The following is an 18823-nucleotide window of genomic DNA, read 5'->3' as shown; positions in this document are numbered from 1 at the left end:
GTACTACCTAATGTATGTTAAAGTTAAAGTCAAAATAGAAGCAATCAAATAATCAATGTCAGCAAATAAGGAACACAATTCACATACTACCAAGTCTATATTAAGTTAAAAGGGTATGAGTGTAAGAAGAATGGAGTATGCAGATATAAAGGACATGTAGATTTAAAGCAGATGGGGATGAAAAAGATTCAAACAACAATGGATCTCACTCCAGTAGTTGGAGGTTGCGTCCACTTGTACAATTTCCTATCAGTCCTCATGGCCCTCGTTGTACAAGTTCCTTAGGTCATACAGGGTTCCTATTCAGTCTGACCCAAAAAATTTAAGGGCTTTTTAGGGGCATTCTTAGGGATTGACATGAAAAATTTAGGGCCGAGACAGAAAAAATTTAGGGCTGACACGAAAAATTTAGGGCCATCGTGGGAAGAGATTTTAACTACAATTGCAACTATATACACAAATGTCTTCTACTGATGTCTGTTTCAGCACCCCTACTCTAGCTCCTTGAGCCTACCCAATGCCTCCTCTATTTGTTGCTGCAGAAATGCCAAAGTGGCTCTCTTGTTCTTTGCTCTGCCTGTGTGCCTTGGCCTCGGTGATAAACCTCAGATTCCTCTTTTCTTCTGCCTCCTCACACAGCCTGTCAGCCTTCTCAATAAGCGTTGATATGTCAGTCTCTATTCTGGCTTTTTTGGCTTTGAGACAGTACAGATGAAAAATGCGCAGCGACGCCAAATGTAGCCAGGTACGAAGTCTTCCTTTCCCCACAGTGGTAGTTTTTAGCAATGTCACTGTCTGGGAACATGACTGCAAACACTTTCGAATTATTTTCACAAGATTTGTAACTGTAATGGCTGCAGATCACTTTTAAAGTCCACACGATCTCTGCCTTAAACGAGCCCGTCTTCGTGTATTGAACTACGTTCATAAAGCCTGACTTCCGGCTGGTTGAAGTCGATGACTGGACAACTGTAGGTGCACATGCACTACCAGTACCACTGCCTGAAGTTGATGCTTCACTATCTTGATATTTTAGAAACAGATTCATACCAACGGAAGATGAGAGAGTCTTCGCCAAATCAGCGTATCTCGTGTCAGCATGTTTTTCCGGTGCGACTCCAGCGCTTTGACGCCCAACATCAGCTGGTAACTCTGCTTGCACAAATGGCAGTGACATGTGCCGATCTTTTGGATCTCGACGAACCCAGCTCCCGAACCCCTTACTTTCAACCCAAGCGTATTGAAAAATGCACTTCCCCATGATACAAGTTGGATCGATGAAAGAACTACACTACGTCGTAATGAAGACGAAGTGAAATGCCTACTCACGGAACAAACAATGGAATATCGACAAGATGGCAACTAGTTGTCAACACGGTGACTTCCGTTGACAATTTCCGGCTGTTTTGGATGCCAAACGGATCGCTATTTTTTTTAAATAAAAGATAATTTTTTTTAGGGAGAATTTTGGCGGTAGAGGTCCTCCCTTTGATTTTTTTTTTTAATTTAAGGCCTTTTTAGGGGCTTGACCGGTTTTTGCTGATTTTTAAGGACTTTCGGGAGCCCCTAAATGCACCTTGGAAAATTTAGGGGCTTTTAGGGACTTTTAGGGCCGCGTGCGAACCCTGTCATACAAGTTATGAAGTTACACATGTTTGATGTTTCTTCAACAGCAAAGGTTTGATCACAAATGCATCTCGTTGTTAGCCAGCTAAACTAAGGTAATCTGGGCCTATAGGCAAGTTTAAATTGATGTTTCCACTTGCCTAACTTCCTATAATTACTTACGGTCCTCGTTGTAAATGATACATAGGTCTTGCAGGTCATGTAAGTACTAGCGTTTGATGTTTACCTCCTCGGCAAATATTTGATTACAAACACATCTTGATGTTAGCAAGCTAGGCTAGGCTAGGCTAGGCCGCCCAGCTTCAACACGAACGATACGGCTCCAAATTGGGTACTAAGATTACACAGATGATGATTTTAGTCCACTGAAGTCGTCACCAGGGGCGTCCCATGTCGAGTATTCACAACATTCGATCCAAATTCAGCACGATTTGTTAATTGTAGTATCGTGCAGGTTGGAGCCTCCTTGATTTGTTGTGCAATAAATATGCATATTTGAAATTAGTTTAAAAAAATATAAATGAAAAACTTGGGACAAATTGACTTGGGTGGCTCAGGGAAATTTCACAGTAAGTTTCTTTATTTTGGAAGTAGACTGTTTACAAAAATTTACTGTACTCAGTTTGTTCGCCAGAGCCAATCATTTGCATGATTTATTTGGCAGTTTTATGCTGGACATCCTTCCTCCCGCAATCCACCTTTAGTTTTGGGGAAGCCACCAGTCTGATAATTGGGGTACCGGGTGGGAGGCCTGCATTCATGGTATGTTGGTTACTTAAGGACTCCACGTTGGATACTTTTGGGCATTTTTTAATAAATTACCCTCCATTGTATGTCTTTTGGGCCCCTGTGATGTTCCAAGCCTCTTGATATGACACAAGCGTTAGTCTCTGAATGTTTCATTGCTTTTTTTGTTTTTAATTTCCAGGTCAATGTTAGCGTGGAGTTAGTTCAAGTGAAGAATTGAAGCTGTGCAATGCAATAGATGTCTGAAACAAAAGGCAGAGTGGCTGGCTGTTGCGCTCCAAAAAAAAAAAAAAAAATGCTTTCCCCCCTCCGGTAAAAACGTTCTGTTTTTTTCAACTGTGCGTTTTCCCCTGGCATTTTCAGAGCAAAATTGACAAATTATTTTCTCCAAAGATCCCAAACCGACTGGGAATCATTCCATGTGCATGGTTGTTTTGTGAAAATTCCGTGCTAACCTTTCCTGCTGCGGCCACATGACCGTGGTTGGTAGACACAGGGGAGACGTCTTCTCTGGAGTCGAAGTTATCTTCCTCGGGTCAAACGCCCTTCTTTTGTTGCACAGCTGAGCTCTGTGACGAGAACTTCCCGCTGAATACGCCTCCGCAGTTCCATCTCACTCGCACATCGATGCACAATGGCCACACATACTGAGCTTGTTGTCACAATACCCGTAACAACAAAATTAACTAAAGCAAAGCGGGCACGCAAATACCGTAATGAACTCAAGCAACGCGCGCTCCAACTACTGAAGTGAAGTTACGCAAAATGCGTCCAGACACATAAACAGAACTTGGATATGCGTTAAGAGCTTTCACGAGAGCCGCTTCAAAGGAGGGAAAGAGCTGCATGTGACTTGAGAGCCCCTGTGCTAAAAAATTAAAGTCATAACAATAATAAATACATTAAACTTTTTAAGACCGTTATTTTCTTAAGACAAGACTGGGTAGACGAAAGATAACGATTTGAGAATGTTAAATCTACTGTGGTCCAGCATGTGTATGTGTGGTCTGATTTTAGTGACTTGTAGCTCAAAAGATAAGCTCAGATTCAACAAAAGGAGATAAAGATTTGAGAGACAATGTCATGATGGGGACATGGATGCATGTGCAAAATGTATATTTGAAAGCTACCTCTTTAGAAAATGGTTTTCATGCCATCTTTTGTCATGGTGGGATGCAGACAAATTGAGTGGGTGGATGACCCAAGCTGTTGACACAATGTTCTTGACAAAATGCCCTGTACGGGATTTCGACCCACTTTCTCTCATCTTTAATCTCTTTGCCTATCCATCTCTCTCTCTCTCTCTCTCTCTCTCTCTCTCTCTCTCTCTCTCTCTCTCTCTCTCTCTCTCTCTTTCTCTCTCCATATGTACACATCCATGCACGCCTCTGCACTCAAGCATATTAAAATAAAGACAGCCACTTGGAATGATAACTGTCAGCTTTCCTCCATTAAAAGTTGTGCCAACACACTCGTTTTCACGTGCTGTATCTATCTCGGAATTGTTTATTTGGCAGTGAAGACGTGAACTCAGCATGTTGCACCATGATAGGCAATTTATTTAGGAGGGAAGGAAACAATTGGATTTTAGGATCTTCCTCATGTGTAAGAAGTTATTTTTTATCTTTTAGGTGTGATTACTGTACCTGCTTAAATGCTTTGGATGTACTCCTCTACTACGATCAAGGATTGGAACATGGTATACCGAAATTCAGATATTCACATCCCATTAAGAAATGAACAATGGAAATGTATCAATGCTAAATTACTAAGCAACAGTGTACCTTCCTTGTGAAGCTTTCACTGATTAGCAGTGACAAAAATCAATCTCTACATCATGTTGAGTGCTTAGGAGAATATATGTGACCTTTAACCAGCTCCATATTTCAAATGCCTGAACTGCTGATATGACAATATGTGGAAAAGCTGTGACCAATCAGCTGCCAGATCTACCTTGTGTAATGCAGGACACAATATCAATAGAAAAGGCACAATAAGAGATTTGTGCAGCGTACAGTTTCAAAAGAGGAAAACATATACCGCATACACTCCGGTAGTAACAGTAATTTAAACTGCAAACAAACAGCATTTTGCAGCAACAGCATGGATGCCTTCCAACAGTGATTATCAAGTGTGGTACAAGTACCACTCGTGGCACTTGGGTTCAGTCTAGTGGTATGCGAGAACCACCAAATTAAATGTTTGAACTGAGCACAATGTTATGTATTAAAGAGCAACTTACATCAAAATATGCATTTTCAAATAGGTATTGTTATCAAAACTACATATAATGTCAATCTCTTTGATGATAACACGAGTCAGAAAAAAAGCGAGCAGAGAGGGTTTTATTCAAGCGCAAAGTTGGGAAAGTCTCCCTTGACATCCCAGTGGCGGGAATATTGCATGCGACGTCATTTGCAGATGTCACACTGGGATGGTCGCCATAGAAAACACGTTGTGGGACTTGCTATGGCAGATGAACAAGAGATATTTTCAGATTTTTCTCACGCTCCTTCTGAGACTGAAGCTCTTTTTGAAGAAGAGAACATCTCAGAAGTTAAGTGACCGGGGTCATATTAACCGATCGTTTCGAGCCATTTTAGACGATATGCGGATCACTTCTAACTGACAACAGACTCCCTGACAGATATACGAGGAGGACGAGGAACCCAATCAAATATTCAAAATGACTCGCCCATAATTGTTCGATTTCCTAACGGTTTTACAGTCCTGTGTATGTAGCATACTCAGGAGGACCCATGCCGAGCGAAGTACAGGGGTGCCCAGACAGTGGTGGCCGGTGGGGGGGGTCCTTTCTCCTCCCCGCACGCGGCAGCCCACCTTTCCACTGACCCACCTCCGCAGGCCGCCGGCTAACGGCCACACTGCCTTCCTGGAACATTTACTGGAAATAACATTTGCTCGAGTTTGGTGACAATCTGTCGTTTGGCTAGTTAGCTCGTGTTACACGCTACTAAGCTGTCTTTGTAGTTCTATTTTGTTATTGTTTTGTCTTGTATTGTATTGTGTGTGATTAAATTGTCTTAAACACAATACAATTGCTTTGTTATAGTTTGCTGGTTTGACCAAGGGGATTTATTCTAAATTCACACATACCATATGCTATAAACCAGGGGGGCCCAGACTTTTCTACCCCAAGATGTACTTTTCAAACAGCCACCCTCTTGCGATCGACAGTTTTTTTTTTTTAAGAATGACCAATGATAAAATAGAATGACCAAGTCACAAAGATCTATCCACTACAGAAATGCAAAATATTTATTTTAAAGTTATTGAGGATTCTTAATGTGTAAATGTATGTTTGTTTTTGTGTGCCTTGCAAAACCACATGAGCCATTACACCACAACACAACATAATTAACTTTAAACATTTTTTGCAACTATTTAAGTTCACGTTGAAGATCGCTAAACACCATACGAATGAAAATGCACACGTGGGCTGTGTCACTCACGTCAGTGGATTTGTCCAACTGCAGTGAGAAACACTCACCATCTCCGATGTCCTTCCACACGTCAGCCATGGCTTCACAGTGCCTTTACAGCTGCAGAGATTTTATTGAAGATAATATTTTCGCATTATTTTTAAAAGATCGGAACAACGAGTCAGCAATGCCTCTTCTACCATCTCTCCGTCTTGGAAGGACTTCTTGTTATTAATGATGATGTGACGAAACCGGAACGATACTCCGGTAGCAGCTTTCACTGTTGGGAAAAGTGTCTGCTGTGCGCCTAAATGGGATTTTATTTTGTTCACTTTTCTCATTCTCACCTTGCTTTTCGGCGGACCGTCGGTGTCTTTTCCATAACCAGTTTGAAAATGCCGTGACACATTACACAACGCAGGCAGATGAGGCAAACGTACGGAAGCGTACAAAAGCACTATGAAAACGTGAAAAAAAAGTCAGTCTCCCATTCCTTATGAAAGTGATATGTTTTGATAATAGTTCTTAAGCGAGGGCTTAAAATAGGGGGAAGTCGCTGACTAGTGTGTTTTCCTGTACTGTCATTGTTTGCACATGAGTGGTGAGCTAAAGTTCAGAAAAATACGGCCGATGTCTTTTTTTTTCTCTCGGCACGCCGTCATGATCGACCAAAACTGCCTCGCGATCGGCTGTCCTTTTCACCTGTGCAATCCATTTTTCACGACGAACCGGGTCCTTTGGAAACGTGTGAAGAGTAAACCCATCCTACCGAGCATTCGAGCAAAATCCAGCAATACAACGAGCCGGCATTTTGGCGAACACGCAGAAAAAAAAAACAGGTAATTTTTTGCCGGTAAAAAAGGGTATAAAAAGTCCAACCCACCACTGTAGGCCCCTGTAAATAACGTCAGTTCCTGGTTCTTCTCCAACACCAATGTCTCAAGAGAATTTTCATGGCGAAGAAAATGTCCATACACGGCAACATTCTGATGTGCTGTGAACAAACGGATGGGTCCATTCCAGGTGATTTTTTTTGGTTAACAATCAACTAAAACTTGGGTTTTAGGTGTCAGTGGCCCTCTAAGTAGGTTATCCGGTACAGTAAACCTAAGTACAGTTCAGTTTTAAGTACAGTTTATTTTTATCTTGATGTTGAATAGATTTACTTTTAATGTTATAGAGCTGTTTGTTTACAAACATTTATTCACTTATCAATTTTATTGAACTTTTATGTGTAAGACATTTTAATTGAATTATCATTCAAGTGCAGTTTTTTTTAATTTTAGATTCAAGCACAATGCATTACAGTGGTTTACATCCATTCATCCATTTTCTGAGCCGCTGATACTCACAAACGTCACGGGAGTGCTGGAGCTAATCCCAACTGTCATTGGGCGGGAGGCAATTTGGCGTCTCCAATTAAAGTTGCATGTTTTTGGGATGTGAAAGGAAACCTTAGTGCCCAGAGAAAACATATGCAGGCACAGGGAGAACATGGAAACTGCACACTGGCGCAGCCGGGAATTTGAACCAAATAATTGCTGTGGCAAAAAATCCAAGTAGGAAGGATTTCTTACCCATGTACAGTGAAGAAAGTAAGTATTTGAACATCCTGCTTTGTTGCAAGTACTCCCCCTTAGAAATCATGGAGAGATCTGAAATTGTCATCGTAGGTGCATGTGCACGTTGAGAGAGATAATCTAAAAAGAAAAATCCAGAAATCACAATTTATGATTTTTTTTAATAATTTGTGTGATACAGCTGCAAATAAGTATTTGAACACCTGAGAAAACCAATGTTATTTGGTACAGTCACCTTTCTTTGCAATTACAGGAATCAAAAGTTTCATGTAGTTGTTCACCATGTTTGCACACACTGTAGGAGGGATTTTGGCCCAATCCTTCACACAGATCTTCTTTAGATCAGACAGTTTTCTGGGCTGTCGCTGGGAAATACGTACTTTTAGCTCCCTCCAAAGATTTTTTTTATTGGGTTTTGGTTTGGAGACTGGCTAGGTCACGTCAGAACCTTGACATGCTTCTTACGTAGCAACTCCTTGGCTTTCCTGGCTGTGTGCTTCGGGTTACTGTCACGTTGAAAGACCCAGCCATGGCCCATCTTCAATGCTCTGACTGAGGGAAAGAGGTTGTTCCCCAAAATCTCACAGTACATGGCCGCGGTCATCCTCTCCTTAATACAGTGCAGTCGTCCTGTCCCATGTGCAGAAAAACACACCCAAAGCATGATGCTACCACACCCATGCTTCACAGCAGGGAGGGTGTTCTTGGGATGGAACTCATCATTCATCTTCCTCCCAACACGGTTTGTGGAATTCCATTTTGGTCCCATCTGACCACAAAACCTTCTCCCATGACTCCTCTGTATCATCCAAACGGTAATTGGCAAACTTAAGACGGGCCTTGACATATGCTGGTTTAAGCAGGGGAACCTTCCGTGCCATGCATGATTTCTAACCATGACGTCTTAGTGTATTACCAACAGTCATCTTGGAAACGGTGGTCCCAGCTCTTTTCAGGTCATTGACCAAGTCGAGCTGATTCCTCAGCTTTCTAAGGATCATTGAGACCCCATGAGGTGAGATCTTGCACGGGACTCCACTCCGATTGAGATTGACCGTCATGTTTAGCTTCTTCCATTTTCTAATGATTCGTCCAACAATTCATCTTTTTTCACCAAGCTGCTTGGCAATTTCTCCGTAGCCCTTTCCAGCCATGTGGAGTTGAACAATTTTATCTCTGGTGCCATTGGACAGCTCTTTGGTCTTGGCCATGTTACAAGTTTGAGTCTTACTGATTGTATGGAGTGGACAGGTGTCTTTTTGCAGCTAATGACCTCAGACAGGTGCATCTGATTCAGGATAATACATGAGTGGAGGTGGACTTTTAAAGGCGGACTAACAAGTATTTGAGTGTCAGAATTGTAGCTGATAGACAGGTGTTCAAATACATCTTTGCAGCTGTATCACACAAATCGTTAAAAAAAATCATACATTGTGATTTCTGGATTTTTCTTTTTAGATTATCTCTCTCATAGTGGACATGCACCTATGATGAAAATTTCAGACCCCTGCATGATTTCTATGTGGGAGAACTCGCCATATAGCACTTATTTTCTTCACTGAACTAATTTGACCTTAAGTTCCCAGGATCATCTTGTGGTGAATAACATTTAAAAAAAGATGGGTTTCGTGCATGAACATCAGTTGTCCAGGCGCTGAGTGGTTGCAAATTCAGACCTTGTCATGTCAAATTAGATTAATCCTATTCAGTCCCTTAAATGCAGGCCAAAATAGACAATGTGTCAACGTCACCTCGCAAAAGTGTGTACCCTTCATTGTCTTAGAGATGCAGTGAGTCACAACTGCATGTATCTCTTTCATGTGAGTCCTTGCACGGCTACTGTTCCAGGATGTCTGTGCCATGACACACACCTCCCTCTCTTCCTTTCACATCCTCTATTTATTCCCCGCTCACACAACTATCAATCAACAGATTCTACACTTGACCTAGTTTCCGCATCATCCTTAAAGCCATGAAGCATGTCGGCCATCTATAAGTGGGTGTTTCTTGCTAACACTGCTCAATGGATGTCGTTGGTGTTGCCACAGTAACAACATCCCGGGATGGATGAACACTTGATGACGCTCATTCTGACATAGTTTTGGTCCACAGGTTTGACTCTCTCTGCTTGGTGTAGCGAGGGGATTGTTTGCAATTGTGCAACATTCACGGGCAGACCCAAAGAGATTGAGCAATGATGGGTGTGCATCAAAAGAGGGAATTGGAGACAGAATGTGTTAGGAAGAAGGGTTGGATGTACTGTAGTTGATTGTGAAGGACGTATAAAAACTGGTATTTGCTGGAAATGAACTCCACAATGATGTAGTACGTAGCTGGGTGAGATGGACGTGATAGATCATTATGTATCTCTGATCAAGACACTTAGCTTAGCTAGCAGAACAATTTCTCATCATTTTCCACATCTACAGCATAGCCATGCACTCATTCACTGTGCTTTGGCAACGCTACCATGCATGCATTGAATTTCCTTCAGTTTAGAATTGGAACAATACATACGTGGACAAGCACAAAGGCCCCAAGTTTCCATTTCTTTTCCAGACTTGGCAAATTGCTCTCATGTGCCACGTAAACATACAGTATCAAGCATCAACAAATACGGGACATGCATCCTCAGCTTGGCTCCATTTTCACAGCTTTGCCATTCTTATTAGATACTATCTTTTAATTATCGTCATACAGGCACGCACAAACAAACTAAATATTTGGATCACACAAAGTGGTGAGCAGCAGGAAGCTACAGAGACACCGAGGCAAGGATTCACCTGATTAGAGGAACGGGAAGCCTTGAAATTTGAAAGAAGAAAAGAAATACGGTATTCAAAATTCTAAGACACAAATAAATGTCTACATATGATGAGTTCTGTTTGCCCTCTTTGTTTGTATGTTTGGGTTGAAAAGACCTGCTTCATCATTTCCTTCATAAGTAATTGACAATACATTAATTATAAATTGGTTTAAGAAGATATGTAATAATTTATGGACTGCAATGTATGTCAGATAGAGAATACCCTGCCCTTGCACATCTGTTTTGACATTGTCTCACAACACAACATTGTTGAAAACTTTGATCACTTGATAATTTAGGGTTATCTTTAGGGATGTCCCAATCTGATCGCATGATCGATTTTCAATTGTGTGATCTGATTTCTGATTTTCAGGTAAATCGAGATTGAGTTTTATTCATTTCCTGACATTTTGAATGTCACAAAGTGCCAAAATTATCAAAAAGTACCCAGTTGTAAATGGTAGAGTAATTTATTCTTCTTTTCCTTTTGGCTTGTCCCGATTAGGGGTCGCCACAGCGTGTCATCTTTTTCCACCTAAGCCCATCTCGTGCATCTTCCTTTTTAACACCCACATTCCTCATGCCCTCCCTCATAACATCCATCAAACTTTTCTTTGGTCTCCCTCTCGCTCTTTTGCCTGGCAGCTCCATCTTCAGCACCCTTCTACCAATATACTCATTCTCTCGCCTCTGGACATGTCCAAACCATCGAAGTCTACTCTCTCTAACCTTGTCTCCAAGGAAGAGTAATACCTATGTTTTATATTAAACAATGTAACTTGTCGGGGGTATTTTTAAAACAGGTGTAAGTGATTAAAAGAGACATGCAGACATGCAGACCCTGTGTGGAATGCATCCAGACGCACCCGGACACACACAGAGAGTCTCTGCTCTCGCTGAGCATGTGTTAAACTGTTTAATGACACCCTATGCGTAGTTTACTGCAAAACTAAATATGGAAATGAATTACACACATTGTGCATATTAATGCACAACACAATTATTCTAGAAATCGCCATCTTAATGCAAATGGGCTGGATAGAATTAGCATTCTATCATGGGGGCATGTACCTTAAAATAAATACTTATACACAGACTCTACAGTTACACATACAGACAGGTAATACAACAGTACTAGATTTTACACTGATTTGATCGGTGAGATCGGTATCGGCCGGTCATGAGCATTTTATGCTGACCGGTTGATCCTCTTAATTTTCATAATTCGCTGAACAGATAAATGACGTCATTGATTGGCTCCGCAAAAGTCCATTACTACATGTTGCCATCACCTCAAGTACATTTGAATACAAAAGTGAGGGTTGTTTTTTTTTAAGCATTATTACGTGTCTTTTACATAGGACTATAAATATCTGAAGGCCAATAAAGTTATTTTAAAAAATGTAGGCTGCATGGGAGAGACGAGACTGCTAAAAGACAACAAGAAGTATCAGACTCCAAGACAAAGTTGCTTTTTCACGATTGCACTGTCAGATTACTGCAATAAAATCTTGTGTTCAGATAACACCGCATCCTGTTTTTTACAATTGTTTGGCTTTATCTTGTCAACTAAAATGGGACCAGATACAGATACACACAGTTACTGTGGCGAATACAGCACGAGTGGATCGCGCCAACTGTATAATATAAAGAAAATGGCGGAAAAAACGTGTTGATGGTCACCGGTGATGAGGAAAGGGGATGAACTTTGTGTAACTATTGCTTGTTCATGTACTTTTAATACGATATGGCTCGCAAGCAGTCACCAAAATGTTACGTAGTCTAGCAACCTAGTACTAGGGTTTGTGGTTGTGTGTAAACATGCTGCCGTTCTGTGGAACACATGATCTGACCAGAGCAGTGAAATCCAACATTTTGGAGCCAAGGCAAATACTTAACAGTTGAAAAATCTCACAGCACACCAACAAACAAAAATATCACAAAAAGTAGATACTACATTAATTGCTGTATATTTGGACAGAAGATCATTTATTTATTAAAACCAAAGTGAACAATAGAATTTTAGGTATTAAACATGGCAACAACTAATGCAACAAAACTGAAGCATGTCACAATGCCTTGTGAGCAGTGAAATATTTTTAGGAAAAGGAAGACTAGCTTCAGGCAGTCGACAGCTTCCTCTCTGCTTTCGTTGTGATGCATTTCATGTCGGACCAATGCATCACACTGTCCATCAATTCCTCGTTTTTTCCCCACTTATAGAGGATCAAGTCTCGGGGGCAGCAGGAAAGCCCTGATTTTCCTTTCCCCAACCACTTCATCCAGCACTTCTGGAGGTATATTGAGGCTTGTCCTGGGTCAACTTTTGGGCCGTGCCCAATTCCCCTTGGGGGAGGCATCCAAGAAAGGATTCTAACCAGACATCTGAGTAGCAGCTCTACTCTGCATCCCTTACGCATTACCAGGCTTTCCCCCCTGCATCGACAGGAGAGCCCAGACACCCTCCAGAAGAAACTCACTTCGCCTGTTTGTATCACTGTTCTTGTTCTTTTGGTCACGGCCAATGACTCATGACCATTGGTGAGGCTGGAACTGTAGATCGACCAGAGAACTTAGAGCTGCATCCTTCAACACAAAAATGGTTGCAAAATATGCATCAGTGCAGACTGTAAGAATCTACCCAGCTGGGTTTCCACTCCACTCTTTTCAAACTGAGCACTACATACGCAGGTTTAGGGGTGCTGATTCTTTTCTTAACCTCTTCACGCTTAGCTGGGAGCCACACCAGTATGTTAAAGATCACGACTTGATGAAGCCAACAGAACCACATAATCCTCAAAAAGCAAAGATGCACAACAACTGGGATGCACCTACAAATTTGACTTAAAGTTGACAATAAGAACCAAATAGACATTGGTTACTTGGGCACTGAACAGCTTGAATCTAGGGTCCGGTACCCCATACTGCCTGAGCAACCTCCAGAGGACTCTGTGAATGACACAATTGAAGGGCTTCTCCAAGTCTACAAAGCATATATATACTAGTTTGGAAAAATCCCATGCACCCTAGCGGATGTAAAGGTTCTCTACTGTTCCAAATGCCAGGACAGAAAACACGCTGGACTTTCTGAATCTGTGATTTGACTATTCAGTGTGCCTTCCACTCCAGAACCCCTGAATAAACCTCACCAGGGATCGTTATTGGTGTGATTCCTCTGTACACCCTCAAGCATATACAAAAATCGATTTTTATTTTCTTTTTCCAAAGGGGAATAACTTGGCGTCCCGATCCAGAGGCACTGACCCTGATGTCTACATGATGTTGCTGAGGCGTACCAAACGACACAACTCAACAACATTGAGAGCTTGTAGAACTGGTACCCCGAGAAGAATAGTCTTCACCTTGGTGAAGATTAATGGAGATTCTAATAAACCTGAATTTGAACAGATACCAGAGCCTAAGCTGTGTGTCAAGGCAAACTGAAGTATAAAAACTGTAGTTAAACTTTTTAATGTCACACACCCGATCCCGTCTTCAGCCACCACTCAACTCACTGTGCACTCGACTCATCTGAACCCTCCCACAAGTGGTGAGGCCATGGGGAATTGGAATCAGGTTACCTCTTTTGGTGCCTGGCTACAGAAGAGGGCCACTGCATGTGGGTAAAGGAAAATGTCTTCAAATTGTCTGGTCACCTAGAACCTATTTCCCTATATCACCCTGCCAGCCCCAGAGAACTCTACGATCATTGCGACACACAAACTCTTCCACCATGAAATGGTGACAGTTCAGAATGGCGTACGTCAGACCAAACAAAGAAATATCTCACTTTCTCTCATCTCACAAGCATCTACTAAACTGCAGTTCTCTACATTCTCTACCTATTGACCTTATTAGCATCCATTCTTCAAATCCCAAAATCTCCATCCATCCATTCATTCAATCGCCAAAAAAAACATCAATCCATTCATCGTCATCGAACCAACTATGCACTGTACCCACCAGTACATTCTTCCATCCAGCAATCAATTATCCATATGTAAGGCCACCCATCCACTAATCCTCATCACAACTGACAAAGACATCTGTATGTGGACCAATCCACCCAACCATTCTAGCATCCATTTACAATAAGCAACCAATCACCAGTACATCATAACCACCAACCAATCCATGTACAGTTCTGTATCTTTTCAATACCAATCAATATATTCATATTTCGAAAAGCTGACCCATAAATACATCCAGATACAACCCTCCATCCATCCATCCATCCATCCATCCATCCATCCATCCATCCATCCATCCATCCATCCATCCATCCATCCATCCATCCATCTGGTAAAATAACTGGCTGACTTAATGAGGCAACACTGCATACACTTGACAACCAGAGTTCCTTATAAACATTGACCTTTACACTTACTTGGACTGACACAACAAACGCACAAAATATCAACAGAAGGTACACTGGGAAATTCACTCCGGGCGCACTCTTTACAACTTGGAACCTTGAGAGAAATGAGGTGTTGTTGGAGTGTGCTTTTTGCTACAAGCCGAACTGACTCATTCAATATGGCAGATGTACTGACATTGTCTCTGCCAATAGATAGTACAGCAATCCCTCTCTACTTCGCTGATCACCTATCGCAGATTCAGTGCATTGTGAATTTTTCTGTCCCCCCCCCCCCACTTTTTCACTTTTCGCAGGTGGATTGGGTAACAATTAACCACGAAAAATGAGGCATTACTGTATTCACTGACATCACAATCGCCGCGAGCCGGCGCTATTTTGTGGATAAAACTTTCCATACGTGCAGCGCCCTGGCTAATCTTTACTCTTATCTTCTCAGACTTCAGTTTACACTGTAATCAATTTCAGTGTTGAATGTCAGACTCATCTACCACTAATGTTAGTTCTGTTAAGAAGACATATACAGAGGGTTTCTATCAACTGTCTTTTTGTGGGATACAAACCTAAATCAGTAGTTAGTAGTTAGTTTAATTAACGGAATGGATCTGAATGAAGCAAAGAAAGAGAACTTCTCAAATGAAATGAAATCTTGGCAAGTTTCACGTATCCTGATACTGGGAATTATTTAGTGAATATTGGAAGTCCCTACACATTAAAAGACATGAAAGCTTACAAATCTCTCGAGTCCACAACTATTGCGTGTGTGGATGAGTGAAAGATATGTAACATCACTCGGTCAATGATCATATTCTTATCATCATGAAGGTTAGTAACCTAAGTCTTAAGCCTAACAACAAAAATGATAATGTTCAAACAGATTTCTAAATCATAATGTGAAGAAAACGACTCTACTTGGCTTATATAATGCTAGATTATTGAAATAATATTATATTCTCTCAATCATCAAATCTTAACCCCAACCCATTTAAAGCGGGCCAATGCTCGATACAATCCTCCTTGACAAGTTGATAAATTAGTGGACCATGAGCGTGATGATTTGATGGTTAACACTCACATTGAATCTAAGTGAAAATGTATTGGCTACCGTATTATCAACTGTCAGTGTAATTTTTTTGCATAGTAATTTTTTAAATCATACTTTTAAACACTGAAGGAAAACAAAATTCTCTACTATTACTGTTTTCTTTCCTACTGTTTAGAAATACACAAGATCCTATAATTATTTTGTTTGCTCACTGAGCTGCAAGTGTTTGTTTGCCCCACAAAAGGGCCACGATGTCGATTGGCTACGTTTTGTGATGTTGTGTGAATACTATCTAAAGCGAACACGTTCAGGAGCAAAGTTATAGAAAATGCAGCATGCTATGTCTCTGAGTACCGCAATCTTGGGGTGGTAAGAAAGCGTTGGACTAAATTTGTGACCGTACACAGACAATAAGGCGATTCTGGGATAGGTCAGAGACTGGAAGACGTCATGAAAGGAAGCAGTCTTGTGGGCTATAAAAGACTGACAAAACCTTCCATGGTCTTGATAGCACAGACATAGTTCTGAGCTACATGTGGAAGAATGTAGTGCTGAATCTTGACCAACATCATTGTTTGACTCTGGATTTTCGAATAAATTGTAAAACTTTTCATCTGGCCTAATCATTGACAAATTACCTCAACCAGAATAAAAGAACTGGGTAATTGATGTTTGAACATTCAGCAGGCTAAACACGAGCTGCTACTTTTCTTTCTCTCGCTCTCTTTTTTTTTACCTTTAACATCCATACATTGTGTACTAAGATCAGAATCAGAATCAGATTTAATGGCCAAGTATGTAACAACACACAAGGAATTTGTCTCTGGCAGTCGGTGCTGCTTGGTACTAAGATGATGCAACCACTGAGCGAAAATCTTTCTTAACTACTATTCAACATACGTGTCAGACATACCAGTTTGGGCTTGAAGGGCGGTTGTATCTCCTTGTTCTGAAGGCGTTCCCAGTCAATACGTCTAAAGAAGGCATGCTCTCTGACATCCCGCTCTCCTTCAAGGCCGCAACCCAAACGCTTGGATGGATGCTTGGTCATTAGCTGTTTGATGCACAGAATAATGAATAAAATGGACATAGAGTCAAAGGAAGTAAATCACAGTGGCAATCTCACATCACAATTCTACTCAAAAGGACTGATGTATGTTGTTGTTGTTTTTTAACACCCTCTCTACTCTTATTTCACTGATGTGTTCGTTAATGTGATTCCACTGCTTTTCTAGGTCAGTAAATGACAACTACACAGAAGGGCTATAAAAAATAAGTGAGATAATTGTGGGGTTTTTTTTGTGCCCTCTCTGCTTGTTTTCCTTTTAGAGAGCTGCAACAACTTTTAATAACCCTGCAGATGACACGTGGACACCAGTTCCATTTGTTGAAAAATAAATTAAAAAGAACCCAAATAAATATGTGCAAATGGTCCTTGTTAAATTATGCCTGGGCGGCTGGCGCTTATGTGTCAAAATGAAATCATCTACAGTAGAATAAAAATCAGAACAAGTGGAAGTGGAAAGGACTTGTCGTTTAAAATAGCTCTCTGAGCAAAGCCATTTTTATAATATTAATGTTAATGAAATGTTTAAGAAAATGAAGCACTGAAGCACATTTATACTAATTGTAATCGATAATGGATTGTTTTTTTTTGCGTTTTTTTTTTCAGTCTTCAATACGCTTGTCAAAACATACTTTACAATATGCAGTTGAATTGGTAAGGACACAGATACGTTTGTGTAGCATACAGTATTTCTATTGGTCACAAAGTCACACTATTTTGGTTATTTTACCATCTACAGTGATAAAATTATTTTGTTTAAATCAGTGCGGTCTAGGCACACCAGCTATAACTTTGGCTGCTGCAAAATAATTTGTAACGTTGAATATATTTTTTAAAGTGTATACCTACGTATGAGAGCCAGCGGACCAATTGAACAAAATTAATATAAAAAAACAATTACTCCTTCCTACTTAAGATTTGGGCACAAAAAGTTCTAATATGATTGTGATTCAGGATGTCCCGATTCAAAGGGGATTTTCACATGATTGCGATTGGTTGAAAAAGATCAGTTTTATTTATTTTCTGACACTTTAAAAAAAATCATAAAATGAGTATATATAGTTATAAACATCATCTTTCTCTAGTTTCACACTGCGGGACATCAATTCGGATTGTTGATTCAGTATAGGTCTTGTCATGACGCATTTGTAGTAAGTTCAACAATTTTGTGCAACCGAGGTTAACATTTTCTTATTTTTCTCATTTCCAAAGCATGTGTGTAATTGTTTTTCATCTTGTTAAGTGAATTGGGACCCTTGACTTTGCACTATAAAAAAAAATGAAATTAAAACTTTAATTGAAACAGACCAACTTTCCCCACTAAAATTACAGTACTCAAATGTGCGTGTTGCATTCCAATCAATTTGTTACTTTTTTGGGGGGGAGTAATGGACGGGAGCGTCCCAATGGAGCATCAAGTGAGAAATTTTGCGCCAATCAATTTTTTAAGTCCACTTATTAGAGTCATTTGATTCCCCTCCCTCAACCTTAGTCACAGAACATTGTGCTTTTTTGTTTGTTGTTTCTGCTTGGAAACGCCACTCTGTAGTGAAACGTCTACACACAGTGGTCAGGATCATCAGAGTTTAAGATCGCACCGCGAAAAGACTACTATGGAAGTGAACCAAAACCAAAGCTGGACTGCCAAACACAGTCCAGTGAAGAAAATGAGTATTTGAACACACTGCTATATTGCAAGTTCTCCCACTTAGAAATCATGGAGGGGTCTGAAATTTTCATCGTAGGTGCATGTCCACTATGGGAGATCATCTAAAAAGAAAAAAAAAACGGAAATCACAATGTATGATTTTTTTTAACGATTTATTTATGTGATACAGCTGCAAATAAGTATCTGAACACCTGACAAAAACAATGTTAATATTTGGTACAGTAGCCTTTGTTTGCAATTACAGAGGTCAAACGTTTCCACAAGTTGTTCACCAGTTTTGCACACACTGCAGGAGGGATTTTGACCCACTACTCCACACAGATCTTCTCTAGATCAGACAGGTTTCTGTGCTGTCGCTGAGAAACATGGAGTTTCAGCTCCCTCTAAAGATTTTTTTTATTGGGTTTTGGTTTGGAGACTGGCTAGGTCACGTCAGAACCTTGACATGCTTCTTACGTAGGGAAAG

The 18823-nt window shown here is 40.7% G+C and overlaps 1 protein-coding gene across 1 annotated transcript in view; it reads right to left on the bottom strand.

The window, feature by feature from the left end:
• prkcaa (protein kinase C, alpha, a) overlaps positions 1-18823 on the bottom strand; it is a 205912-nt gene that overhangs the window by 12573 nt on the left and 174516 nt on the right. The window contains exon 16 of the mRNA XM_061829216.1: positions 16536-16676. Within this exon, the coding sequence (XP_061685200.1) occupies positions 16536-16676 (141 nt within the window). The remainder of the gene's footprint in view (positions 1-16535; positions 16677-18823) is intronic.

The sequence above is a fragment of the Syngnathoides biaculeatus genome, chromosome 9 (assembly GCF_019802595.1).
Source record: "Syngnathoides biaculeatus isolate LvHL_M chromosome 9, ASM1980259v1, whole genome shotgun sequence".
Lineage (NCBI taxonomy): Eukaryota > Metazoa > Chordata > Actinopteri > Syngnathiformes > Syngnathidae > Syngnathoides > Syngnathoides biaculeatus.
This window is presented reverse-complemented; position numbering and strand designations above follow the sequence as displayed.